A 13,761-nucleotide genomic window follows, 5' to 3' on the forward strand; every position below is an offset into this window, starting at 1 on the left:
AGGTGACCAGATCTTATTGAAATTTGATATTTAGAAGGGTCTTGGGCTTTAAAGCTCTAATTTTAAATTCCGACCAGATCCTGTGACATTGGGGGGAGTTAGAGGGGGAAACCAGAATTCTTGGAAAGCGTGAAAATTGGGGTATTTTTATTTTACGAATAGGTGATCGGATCTTAATGAAATTTGATATTTAGAAGGAATTCATGTCTCAGAGCTCTTATTTCAAATCCCAACCAGATGTTTTGACATTGGGGGGAGTTGGAGGGGGAAATATTGGAAAACACTTGGAGTGGAGGAATCGGGATGAAGCTTGGTGGATAGAATAAGCAAATTTCATTGATACGTGATTGACGGAACCGTACCGGATTCGCTCCCTTTGGGGGAGTTGGGGGGAGGGGTTCAGTGATTTGGCGAGTTTGGTGCTTCTGGACGTGCTTGGACGATGAAAATTGGTGGGCGTGTCAGGGAGGTGCACAAATTGACTTGATAAAGTCGTTTTCCGAGATTCGACCATCGGGGGGGCTAAAGGGAGAGGAAAAATTAGAAAAAATTAGGTATTTATAACATACGGGTGGGTGATCGGATCTTAATGATTTTTGATATTTAGAAGGACATCTTGACTCAGAGCTCTTATTTTAAATCCTGACCGGCATTAAGCCTCTTATTTTCCTTTTAAATCAATCTATTGATTCATAGAATTTTGCTAGAGCTCATACCGTATGATCTCTTGGCTCTTAGCTCTTCTTGCCTCGTCACAAGTGCCATATGAGCTCTTATCTCTTGTTCTATTAAGAAAACCAAAAAGGATGTTTTTAATGAAAATATTGAAAAAAGGTAGACTAAAGAGGAGTTGTCACTATACAAGTCAAATAGGCCCCAAAAACCCAAATGAAGGACAAAATTCAATTTACCTTTTTTATGTTTTCTAGTGATGTATTGTTTGTTGTTTTTTTCGTTTTTGGATACTAAGACGTCGTAGCTGAGTAGAGATTAAACATTTGCTAAATAAAAATATTCTTTTTCCCAGTCTCTCTTATTCTTTGTCACCTAAACGTCAGCGAAAAACATTTTTATCTTTAATCTTAGCTCTCCTGGAGATATTCTATCGGTCACAGGGGTTAAAAACGCAGTAGGAACCTAGCAATCAGCCTACAATTTAATAATAATAAAAACTACTGGGGCAAGTAGACGCGCATATACTTCCAGCAATAAATCACCTTTAGTCTCGATAATAAAGATAAAAAGGGTAAAAAGCAGAAATTTTTCATCGGCGGCTCACTATTTTAGAGCTCAGAAAACACTCTCTGGAAAAGTTATTTTCATCGTAATTTTTAAGTCGAGTACCTCTTCTAACTAGAGTTTGGTTATTAAACGCGAAGTGATAGCGTGAAAAAGTCTTGGGACATCTTTACTTTCAATCTACTGCACTCATAATTAAAATTTAAAGGAAAAAAACAGATTCAATTCTATGTTTATTAATGTTCGCTGATGACAGTTTTGAATGGTAGGGAGAAGGGGCAATAAAAAAAACTATCGAATGGACAAAATATGAAGTAGATACAATTGAATAAAAAAATATATAAATCAAATTTAGCACTATAAGGCTATGACTGATGTGGTGACTTTCAGTTTCACCTAGAAAGAAATGCACTTAAATCCAAGTCCAGTTTACAATTGAAAAAAATATTGGCTATGGGGTTCATTTGTAAGTGTTTTGCTTCTTTTTTATCACTTGTTTCTATCTATTTTTTAAATGAAATTTTAAAGGCAGTGTTTGATTTTGATTCTAATTTGTATTTTCTATTTTTTTAATGATTCTTATATTATACTTTTAATCTTTATTGAAACTTTAGTATTCTGATTCGGTTTCCGTCCCCTTGTTTTGAGTTTATAATAATAGTTTGGAAGGAATCCATTTGAATTGCTTTTAGTTTTTTCTTCCTTAATCCCGCGCCCTCAAAGAAAAAATAGCGTACCGGATAGTTAATTTTTAAAAGCCAGACCGTTAGCAATAGAAGATACAAAATCCGATAGGTGCATATTTTCATTTATCCAACCTCTGTCTTAATAACATTATAGTTCTCCTTGGAGTGGAACTTGGAGTGGAAGACACACCAAACTGTTTTATTCATATTTGTGAGAAATGCTCTAATGTTTTTTCCAAAACCCTGCAGATCCGTAACTGTGTTACAAATATATGACCATCTGTGAATGTTATTAATTTAATTGCCCTTTTATCATTTAGTTAATATAACAATATCATATTAAAAGGAAAATTACATTATTTCTACAAAAGTTTACAACAGAACCAATCATTATGGAATTTTGAATTGTTTGGAGGTTATGCAGGCTCTGGGATCCTACTTAGGGTGTACTGTTATGCCAAACTCTATTTTAAATAGGGAATGAGATGTCCACTATTCGGGAAATTTTGTCCATATTCTTTTAATTTTGGAAAGTCTATGCTAGAGAGCTAGCGTCTGATTTTTCATCAGCAAAGTCACAATTATTTTTCATCAATTCGGTGGAAATAAAACTCCGTTTGTAAAAAAACAAAAATCAAAATAAACAAAGAAAGCTTAGGATTTAAATTCATCACCTCCGTTCTAATTTTTGGAGACATATTTGGGTCAGATGACTTAATCAGCTCTTAGTTTGTATTCTTTTTACTCTATGCGTAAGAATCTCCCTAGATATAAGGATACATTCCTAAAATTGACATAACTTATATTGACTGCTGAATGTGATGTAAATGTCAAAAGCTGATAACTTCATGCTAAGACACATTTGACAAAAATATCTGTATTCTAATGCATAAACATACTCAAAATTATCACTCAGTTTTCCCACAAAAGACAAATTCTAATTTGTAATTGGAATTAGTCGTTAAGGAGATGAAAATGAAAAATAACATGGCAAAATCCAAAATATAAGGATAAATGTTCCATATGCTAAAGAGAATGATCATATAAAGCAAAGAATAATGAGACAAGGTCAAGAGAACAACCTGAGAAATATAGACGTACGATAGGTGATAATGAACAACCTAGACCATCAAAAGTGATAATACCAATCCAAGCAACTAAGGCAGAATGCACTGACAAAATATCTGAGGTAATGATCAAGAGAAATAAAGATCAAAGAGATATCCAGCTAAAATACAAGCAAAACCGACAATTAGAACAAGTAAAAAATGAAATTGAAGAACATAGAAATATGCGGCTGAAAGATAAGTGGCAGCGAGAATCACAACGATTCAAAAACGAAAGTGAAGAAATAAATATGTGGTTACAAGACATGTAACAACGAGGATCAGAACGAATCAAAACGAAAATGAAGAACAGAGAAGCACGTCGTTAGAAGATATTCAATCATAAGAACAAAGAAATATATAGCTAGAAGATAATCAAAGCAGCGAGAATTACAAGCAACAGCAGGAATCAGAACTTGTTAAAGATGATACTGAAGAACGAAGAATTGTAGGGTTAGCAGACACGCTAAAGCAAGTATCAAGACCTTCAAAAATGACAATGAAAATCACAAAAATGTACTCTTAAAGAACTATAAGAATAAGAACGAGTCAAAAATAAAAGTACAGAAGAAAAAAGGTACTTTTGTACATAATGGTACACACTCGAGAACAAACCGGTTTTATTTGCCTATATTAGAATACAATTAGCTTACGCTTGGTGTAAAATAAGTGACGGATAACAGAATATAGACCCATTGGGAATACAACAAGATGATTATAAAATAGAATTGAACAACCTACGACGGGTTATAGAAAAGTTGGGAGATAGTGAATGTCGGGATGGATCGGAATAGCTTGGGAAGGAATCTGTTATTAGTCCTATCCACTGTAAAGGATATTCGGTCTCTTTTTGGGGGGAGGATCCCCCCTTGGGGGGCCATGAATGATGGACGGTTCGCTCAACAGACAACTGGTTGGCCAGTTGTAACACTGTTACCAAGAATTTGCTTCTCTGATCTGGAGTTATTGGGGGATACTCTCTCCCAGTCACTTCATATTTCACCCAAACCTTTGTCCAGTAACCCTACTGATGGTTTTTACTCTTCATTGGAATCGGCAATTATTTCCGGCAAACATCATTTAGTGAGTGACGTATCCAAATTCCATCCTCAGTTGGTGTTAATGTGCATTCTTCATTTGATTATCCCAGGGGAAAGGACCCAGAATGAACTGAATAATGATTCGTTCAAACTTTCAGCTGTTTTCCCTGTACCCCTAGTTTTTTCACAAGCCTTTGTATTTTTGAACATGGAGGATTATTTCAAATTATGCCAAGGGGTAATTCGCTTTTTAATTGAGATGTGGTGTTGTTTCCACTGATAGAGAGTAAGAGGCTAGTTTAGCCAAGTTTTATTATGACTGGCATCGTCGAATGTGCCATAGCCCGATTCTACGCTCTGTCAAATGTAAATTCGTGAGGGCGAGAAACTTTTTGTTAATCATGCTAAGCACGAATATTTTCTGCTAATATGGTGGATTAATGTTCAAAACCTCATGCGGATGCCCATACAATCTAGACTATGGTGATTCTGCAGAAGAGACGTTTTCATGTCAAATGTAAATTCGTGAGGCCGAGAAACTTTTTGTTAATCATGCTAAGCAGGAATATTTTCTGCTAATCTGGTGGACTAATGTTAAAAACCTCATGCGGATGCCCATACAATCTAGACTATGGTGATTCTGCAGTAGAGACGTTTGGATGGCGACAGATCCAGAGCCAAGCGTTGGAAACAGTAGCACCGACGCTGGGGAAGAAAGAAGACAAATGGATTTTGTAAAGTTGAAGCTCAGTGACTAGGTTTGTAAGTGGGTGGACGAGCTTGGCACGTAAGTGGTCATTTATCTTACGGGGGGAGGTGTTGGGTTTCCCCCTATTTCTTCTCGTTTTCAGACAGATGACTTGTTTTCGTTTCCGTATTTACAATTGCTTAGACTTGCCTGTAGTATAGTTTTCAGTTATAAGTTAAAGTCTCGTTGCTAGGCTATAATTGTTTTACAATAAGTAAGCTTGCAAGATAAATTCTATTTTGATCTCCCTGTTCTGGGACATTGAAAGATAATATTATTCAAAAGAAGCCTGAGATTTGTCAATTTAGTGGATTGGCCAGGGCCAATCTAAGGTTCACCCCTACAGAAAGTGTTTATGTACAGAAGTGGTGTTTTGTCTTAGAGTCTACATTGAGACCCCGTTTAAGGAGTTTAGGGAATGTTTTTTCAGAGTTGATAAATATGTGTGTTTTGTCAAGTGACCTTTAGAAGAATGCAAGTAAGCTATTTTCTACAGCCGTGTCAGATCGTTTTTCCAGGAACCCAGGCAGGGTAGGAAAAGAGTTCATAAGAAATACCGTCGCTAGTATATCGACAGGGGGCCCGTTTACCCTCCAAAGAGATAAATAGAGATATTAGTAGTGCCCTAGGCTGGGTGCAACTTTGGCCTAGAGTTTGCCCAGTTTGATTGCTTGATCACGTTACCGCATCCTGGAGCAGGGTATATTGTAAGAGGGTACTAACATACTCCACATTTACGGTACATAACCGCAAGGCGTTCCTTTACAATATTTGGCACCAGCGAGGCTTTCCCCTGAAAAATTCTGCGCAATCATTAGCCTGATTTAAATAAGTCACTATTAAAGGAGGACAAAATCCCATGTTACATTAATAAGTACTTTAACATTTTATCATAAAAGTATTTTACCATCGATTTTCTTGTCATCGATTTCGAGTATTGCCAGAAGTGGAATTACAAATATCATCACTGTTCTTCCTTTCATCAGATAAAGTGCAATTGTTTTTTCCTGTTATTGGAGAAAGTTGTTATGGTTTTTTCGGTCACTAGACAAAGTGTCACTGTCTTTTTTTTTTAATTTCAATAAGTGACAAAAAGGGTTCCCAGGGATAATTAAGTCCATAAAGATTGCAAAAGACACGTTTCATTGGATATATTTTTGATTGAGGCACAAACTTAAAGAAGTAGAAAAAAAACCAAAAACTATATAAAAAAATTCTGGAAAACAAAAAATCGTTAGAATGTAATTTTCTGGGAAGAACTTTGACCCAGCGGTCTGTTCCTTTGTCACTTTTTAGATGACTATCACACACAATAATCACCACTGAAATCTGCCAAAATAGTCACCTCGAAGGAAGACGGCTGTAACGTAATTTTTTATCAAAATAAAACTGTACTGTAAAAAATTCAAAAAATTTGCTCCAACAGAAAATAAAGATTCTATAAGTGTGTATAGTATTATAGTTTTTTTTTATAATTTTTTGCTCGACTCATTTTTATCCACCGCCAAAAGTGTAATTGCAAGCAATTTCACTGTTTTTTCTTCTCTGGACAAAAGAAATATTGCTTTAGTGTGTCATCAGAAGAAGTTGCACCGTTTTACCTTTCGACTAACCATCATTTTTTTTTTCTGCCACTCCAAAAAGTATCGTTGGTTATTCTGGACCTAGACAAATTGTCGTGATCCATTTTTTTTTTTGACGTCCCATTTACAAGGACAGACAAGATATTTTTTATTGAACGGTTACCATTTGTAGATTGGTGAAGGTTCTATAAAAATATTCCAATGATATACGATCGTAATCAACCTAGTGAAACATGAAGTCAGTCTTATGCAACTGAATTGTGAAGCTAAATCTAAAGTCCCCCTTTTTTAAATCTTGAAGTGAGTTATATATTAGATAGTCCTAGGTTTGGCATCGTACTTTTGAAAGGCTCAAATGATGCGAGGAAACTGTTCTGGCTCATAAAGAAGGAGCAGTTCATGTGCCAGTTGCATGTGACAGATAACATAGCGAAACTTATCGAGAGGGTTCTGTTATATTATATTCTTTATACATATTGCTTTAAACAAGGCTACCCATTCACTATTTTATAGACGATTTTTTTTACACACTAGTAGAGACATTAGTAAATGTACAGACTCTGCAAGACATGACATGAAGCTCCAAAGGTTTAATTTAGAAGAACAAACATTCCTAGAAATTTGCCAAATACGATCAAATTCTCGAGTCTCCTTCTCTAGATTGATTTTTACTTAAAAAAAAGACGCTGAAAGTTTTATGGCAGAAATGGGAAAAGGTTCTGAAGGGAGTTTCATCACATCCCTCTTCCCCCCTTTGAGGGCAGCTACTATCTACAAGAATGAAACCCAAACTCAGCAATTTGATAAAATTTTTCACGACTGTTCCTCCACTTAGTGTTGTTCAATATTCAGTATTGAAATTGGTATATCGATATAACAGAACAAAAATCGATATCGAATATCGAAACGTAAATAAAAATATTGAAAACAATATTTGAAAATTTTTTGACTATGTTTTTACTTTATCTGCTCTCTACCGGTGACAGTCTTGCAGACGAGAGCCAGCATTCAATATTGCTTTGAAAATGGCCGATAAGAAGAACAATGATGTATTTAATCCATTTATTCATACAAGCTGATGCAGAGCATATGTATTTCTATCCATAAGTTGGCATAGTCTTCCTCAAACTCAAAATACGTTTAGTGAGAGCGGATTTTCATATGTGGCTAATGACCTTCTGAGGGCTTGGCTGTATAAAATGCCTTCTAGGCTTATAGTCCTTACTCAGATCACACTCTTCGCGAGTATCATATATCTGGATCCGCGTATATTCCCCCTGATGATCATCTCCAAGTTGAGAGTAAAATAGAGAGACATGGATTCGGCTTTTCTGGCTGCTGAATGTGCATCAACAGATGCAAGTACCGTGACAGTCCTTGTGATTCAGCCATTGTGATTCAGCCTTGTGATTCAGAATCAAGCTAGTTTGTTGAAAGTACATTGCCAAGTTTCAGTAATCAATGTAATGCATGCTTCGACAGCAGCCGATTCTATAAAAACTATGCAGATTTTAAACAGGGAGTCATTGGTCCCAAGAAATACTATTCCACTGAAGTCGTGGAATTATTGTAATATTCGTCTTGTAATACGGGTCAAAGTATGTATACGAGATAATCTTGAGATTAACGTCCATACCCACCACCATTATCCCTTCTGAGAGAGTTTTCCAAGGCGGATCAGTTAATCAAACAGTTTGGAGTAGCAACCGTAGGTAAGGAGCAACTCGCCTGAATAGTCACCGAAACTCTAAAACATGTGATTTTGGTAACAATATCTACATCAAAAGAATTTGGCTTCTGATGCTGGTTCCAAATATATAAAATTCATTGAGTTTAATGTACCCATTCAAAGCTGCGGGCCTAAAAAAAAACTTGTTTGATTTTCGAGAAAGGGGAGAAACACGCCCCCCAGAAATTCAAGGAATCTTAATGAAAAGTCCACCATCATATTCAGCATATCATGGAACCCTACTGTAAGAGTCTCAACCTCCCATCTGCAAAAATGTGGAATTATGTATTGTTTGTCAAAAGAAAGATCACGGATGCGTGTTTATTTGTTTATTTGTTTTTGTTTTGTTTTTTTTTTCGCCAGGGTTATCCTAGCAAACCAATATGCCAAAAATATCAGGAGAGGGCTCGTTCGAACGAAGTTTAAAAGTTTTAGTGCACTTTTAATATTAGCGAAAATATAGGAGGGCAACTAGCCCCCTCCCACGCCCTTTCTTACTCGTTTAATACAAAAAATTTGATATATCCATTTTATTCACCTTATCTGAAAGATCAAATGAGTGTGCATCCAGACAGGGCCGTATCCAGGATTTTTTGGGGGTAGGGGATAACAAACCGGTTTTTTTAGGGGGGGAGTGTTTACAAAAAAATTAAAAACGCACACAAATTTGTTTAAATTAGTTTTTGATACGTTTTAACGAGTCTGGCAAACATTTAGGGCGGGGTCCAACCTCTTGGATACGACCTTACCTCTGGAGATAACATGACCCTCCATAGCCTGGGGGAAGGGATGTAAGTTATGAATTTTGCCTATTGTTTACTTATAGTTTTTTTTTATTTGTTAATAAACAGATACTTTTTGGGAAGGGGGAATTTTCCGTTACAAGGGGCAAATTTACATGGGAGAGTTTGTCAGAACTCCTACACGAAATTGGCAAAAAGTTATTGATTTTGCCTATTGTTTACGTAGTGTTTGTTATTTGGAAGTAAACATAAATTTTTTAGGGAGGGGGAACTTTCCGCGGCAGGATTTTCCACGAGGAGAATTTTAAATGGACAGGGAAGTTTCTGGAGATGAACTTACAAGAGAGAACTTGACACGGGAGAATTTGCCAGTAACTCCTACGCAAAATTTATTTTACTTTCTCTTTGCTTATTCAATTTTATATATACAGATGTTCCGGGGAAATTGTCCAGGGGAAATTTTCTGATAGGTAAAAATTGTCTGGGAGATTTTTCCGTGGGAAGGAGGGATATCCCATGGGAGAAATTCTCCACGAGGAAGTTTTCTGCGACAGAAATTTTTCATGACGAAATTTTCCGCAAAAGAAATTCTTTATGGGGGAATTTTCTGCGGGAGAAATTGTTCATGGGAGAATCTTCTGCGGTATAAACTTTCTATTTAAAGGATGAAATTTCCAGAAAATTTTCCGGCGAGTGGTTTTTTCCGGCATCATTTGAAAAAAGATTAGGAATTAAATGAGAAACAAGTCTTTTTTCAAATGAAAGTAGGCTAAAGAGAATTTCCTGGGTGAAATTGTCCACAAAAAAATTTCTGAGTGAAATTTTCATCAGGGATGGATTTATCGTGGGTGAGGAAGATTTTATACAGAAGGAAATTTTCATGGAGGAATTTTTATTGGGAGAGGGGGAAATTTTCCACGGAGGAGTTATTTTTGATATAAGGAATAATTTCTGTTCGTTTTAAGTTTTAATTTTGAACCTTACTTTCAGATCAAAAAATTTGATTTTATGCTCTTCAATGTTTGAAAAAAAAATTGAGTAAAATACACTTTTTAATGCTTTTTATTTAACTTTGACAAAGCAAAGAGTTAATCTGAATAAATACTGATCATAAATATCGAAATCTATATATCGATTATCGAATATCGAAAGTACAAATATTCATTCGATATATCGTTTTATCTATATCGCCCAGCACTGCCTCCACCATGGTATTGATGAGGTGTCTATATTATTGATGCAGTTAAATTCATAGGCTCTAAAAATGATGCTCAAAAGTTTTGTGGGGCAGAAAAAGAAGTTTTAAATATTTGCTTAACACGACCAATGATAGATGATTTTTTTTTGGATCAACGTTGCAGTGATGCTTCAGAACTTGTAAACCAGTCCACAAAAGCCCTTATATGAATATACATACGAAACAGATTGATGTATCAACTTAAAAAAAAACATGAAGCAGTAAAATTTTGAAAGAAGATCACAGAAAATGTTAAAGGCTAACTAATTAAAAAAAAGTATTCAGTCATAAATTAAGTATTTTTGACTTATTTGTGACAATGTCATTCCTCTGATCATGGTCGTCCAAACTTCTTATCCCCTGTTTTACCTTTTTGAACACTGATTTAGCGTTTTTTTTGCAGAAAATATGGAATTGGCTATATGGAAAAATAGGCAAATTACAAGGCAAACAAAAGAAAGTATAAGGAAGATATTAAAATTTCAAGGTTTGGGTGGGGGGAGAGGTCCATATACCTTATGTGCATTAATACCAATTTTATTTTATTAGAAATGAGCACATATCAGCTCAACTTATCATGGTCCTAATGAAGCCTACAGCCCTCAAGTTTCTACCTACCCCCAGCGTAAGGGCAGGCATAAGAAAAGCTAGCGTTACACCAGTTGGAAAAGTGGGTAGAATTCCAATAAAGATTGCATTCCATGGCCTAGGATTGGGTAATTTGGCAACCTTTACTGAGGGTCAGGTGGCAGACAACTGTTAATTCAAGGATTCCAAGGAGCTTTACGAGTGGTAGTGGTCATGCCTATTATCATCTGCAGAGTTTGAACGGCGGTGGTTGTGGCAGCTCTTATCCATCATTCCTTTCCAGTGAATAATAGCAAACAAAAATAAATCCGGATAAATACTGTGGAGACAAACTTGATATCCACATTAAAATCACATATTGTGAACTGTTTGTTATGTCACGACGCTAAAACCTTATTAATTTACGCAAGGTATCCTACGAGAATTGAAGTCAAAATTTGGTGCACTACTTACGTAAGGGTCTAATGTTTTTGTTTCTCTGTAGAATGGATCAATGACCTGCCAGGTTATCATGATTGCCATGTCCACAGCTAAAAGGATACCAACAACCATAAAGAGCTTGTAATCTTTGATGGCCTAAAAGAAATGCGTTTTTATCTCAGTCAACAACAAAAGCGTGTAAACAATGGTTCAAACTATCAGAAGCAAAACATACATTTTCACTGGTCCAAAATTAAGGTAGAACTAAAATTTTAAATGAACTTAAAATAAAAATAAAGGTTGATCGAAATTAAGGCCTTACGTTAAACTCTCCCAGGTGCTGATATAGTTATTTATATATTTATAAAAAGTTTCACTCATTTATATTTGACAGCAATCGTAAGAATACTTCCTTAGCGAAAAGTTCCGTAAAATATAAGTGTTTTCTAGGCCATGATTTCCCTTCTTTCAATGTAAACATCTGAAATTATTTTACGATTTCCTGCTTCTTCGTGAAAGTGATTCTCAGATTCGATTACCAATTCGAATTCCCGATTATCAGTTTAATTACCCTTTGAAATAGAACAATACTATTTTTGTTTCATTTCGAAGGCTGAGATGAAGTCCTTTTTGTCAGGATAACTTGATCAGTTATTATTTTGGCCTTCCAACGTCCTTGTTAAGTGGTCTGTCCTTAATATAAAATTTGTATTTTGCAACTTTAATATAAAATCTAATGTTCTGTGATTACAAGTATTTATAGCTAATTCAATCATCATGTAATATTTAAAAGATCTTTGTCGCCATCAACTGTAATATAATGGTGTGTCACAACCATTATTGAAAATATTATAATCTACTAGTACTACAACTACTACTAATAACGCACTACAGCGTCAGACCACCTGAGACCAAATCAAACTTCAATAGAAAGAATAAATACGGAAGCTCTGAAAATATTGGGGTGAAGGACGAGGTTGCGCATTTGCGTTGACTTAAGGAGGCTTGGTGCTGCAATAAGTTGTCATTGTTAGCAGTACTAGCAGTAATAATTCAAACCATTAAGGATAGCTTTATTTCATACCAAATATGTCCATAAAAATTTTCAGAGGGGGGGGGGCAAGATTTTATTTGTAGAAATATTTTTTTCCCTCTCCTAAAGGATGACTGAAGCCCCCCTTTACCATCCCCTGTAAGCACCATTGTCTTAGCCAAACACTAATAGAAAACAAAAACAATCGAATGTAATTTTTAGACAGAATCCCTTCTCAAAAACATAGATAATATGGTATGATACAAATTATAAGATAGGATAGCGTATAGAATAAGTCATAATCAAGAAGAAGAAATAATATTAAAATAAAAAATATAACTAATACAATTTAAAAGAAAACACATAAACAATTCTAGATCTAATTTTGAAGGAAAAGTAACTCCTAAAAATTATTTTGCATGAGTCTATTTTCAAAGCCAACAAAGGAAAAGAGAAAGAAAAACATCTTAAGAACCATAGACAAAGCTAATAAATTATTTCATGTTTTTTTTTTCACTTGGAATTCCTAGAAAATCTTTGTTTTTCATGCTTCGGCTAGTTCCCGGTGGCTCATCGAACCTTTTGTCTATTGATCTTGACTTAAATAAAAAGCTATAGTTTTCACATTCTCTGACGAGCAGGCCTAGGACTAAGTCCAAAGTTCCTTGGCAAGACATCTTTCAAAGACAAAATAATGTGAATAGTAGAGCTATTTGTTCATTCTTTTCTCTTGCTTTACTTTGATATCAATTTGATTCTTCTTATTAAGTCATTTAGCAACCCAAATTAAGCAGGAGAGTACCAAAAGTATTTTTGAGTTGCAGTTGCAGTTAGTTGCAGTTGTAGATTGCTAGCTTAGGTGCCAAGTGTTACGCTCTTGTTATGAGCAAAAAATGAAATGAAGCAACTTCTCAAACCTTGAGAATTGGCAAAGCGCGTCAATAGACACATATAATGCCTATTTGGCACGCGTAACTTGGAAACACCATTAGTGCATTTTAATTGCACCCATGGAAATTCTCTATAGAAAAACAAACTACCTTCCGATCGTTTCCAGAATGTCAGAGGCATCTGTATTAACCTATCTTGTCATTTTTGAACCTTTCTTTGAGAAAAGTCAGACTTAGTATTCTCCCCGTGGTGAAGACGTAAAAAATTAACCAATATCATTTTTTGCTACTATAGAACTGCATAGAGCACCCAATGTGTTTTTCTTAAGCCTTTTGTGTTTTTCTTTTTCTTAAGACGTGAATTGGGCTGATCATATCTCACAACTTGTTGTCAAGAAATTCGTAGTGATCAACTATAAGCAACAAGTGACTTGTGCAAATAGAAAGCAAAATTAAACAATTTATGCGTTGAGAGAATTTTTTTATTTGATAAGTAACATTTGTTAAGTTTTAAGATACCCATTAAAAGCAATGGCTTAAATATATCTAAATAATTTCAGCAAGAGGGAGAAAACATCATATCCCCCCAAAAACAGCTAGATCCAGATGACCCATCGAAATCTTGATGTTCAAGAAACGCGTAGCAGAATTTTCAAGCCCCCCCAATTACGATAAGTTTACTGACTTTAGCTTTAAAGACTTTTGTTAGACTGTTTTTT

General features: G+C 35.3%; 1 protein-coding gene across 2 annotated transcripts in view; it reads right to left on the reverse strand.

Moving 5' to 3' along the window:
- Nucleotides 1–13,761, reverse strand: part of LOC136034628 (gamma-aminobutyric acid type B receptor subunit 2-like) — a 340,796-nt gene that overhangs the window by 153,178 nt on the left and 173,857 nt on the right. For both annotated transcript variants that reach the window (XM_065715928.1, XM_065715927.1), the window contains exon 11: nt 11,153–11,275. In XM_065715928.1, the coding sequence (XP_065572000.1) occupies nt 11,153–11,275 (123 nt within the window). The remainder of the gene's footprint in view (nt 1–11,152; nt 11,276–13,761) is intronic.

Source organism: Artemia franciscana, chromosome 13 (genome assembly GCF_032884065.1).
Source record: "Artemia franciscana chromosome 13, ASM3288406v1, whole genome shotgun sequence".
In the NCBI taxonomy this organism is placed as follows: Eukaryota; Metazoa; Arthropoda; class Branchiopoda; order Anostraca; family Artemiidae; genus Artemia; species Artemia franciscana.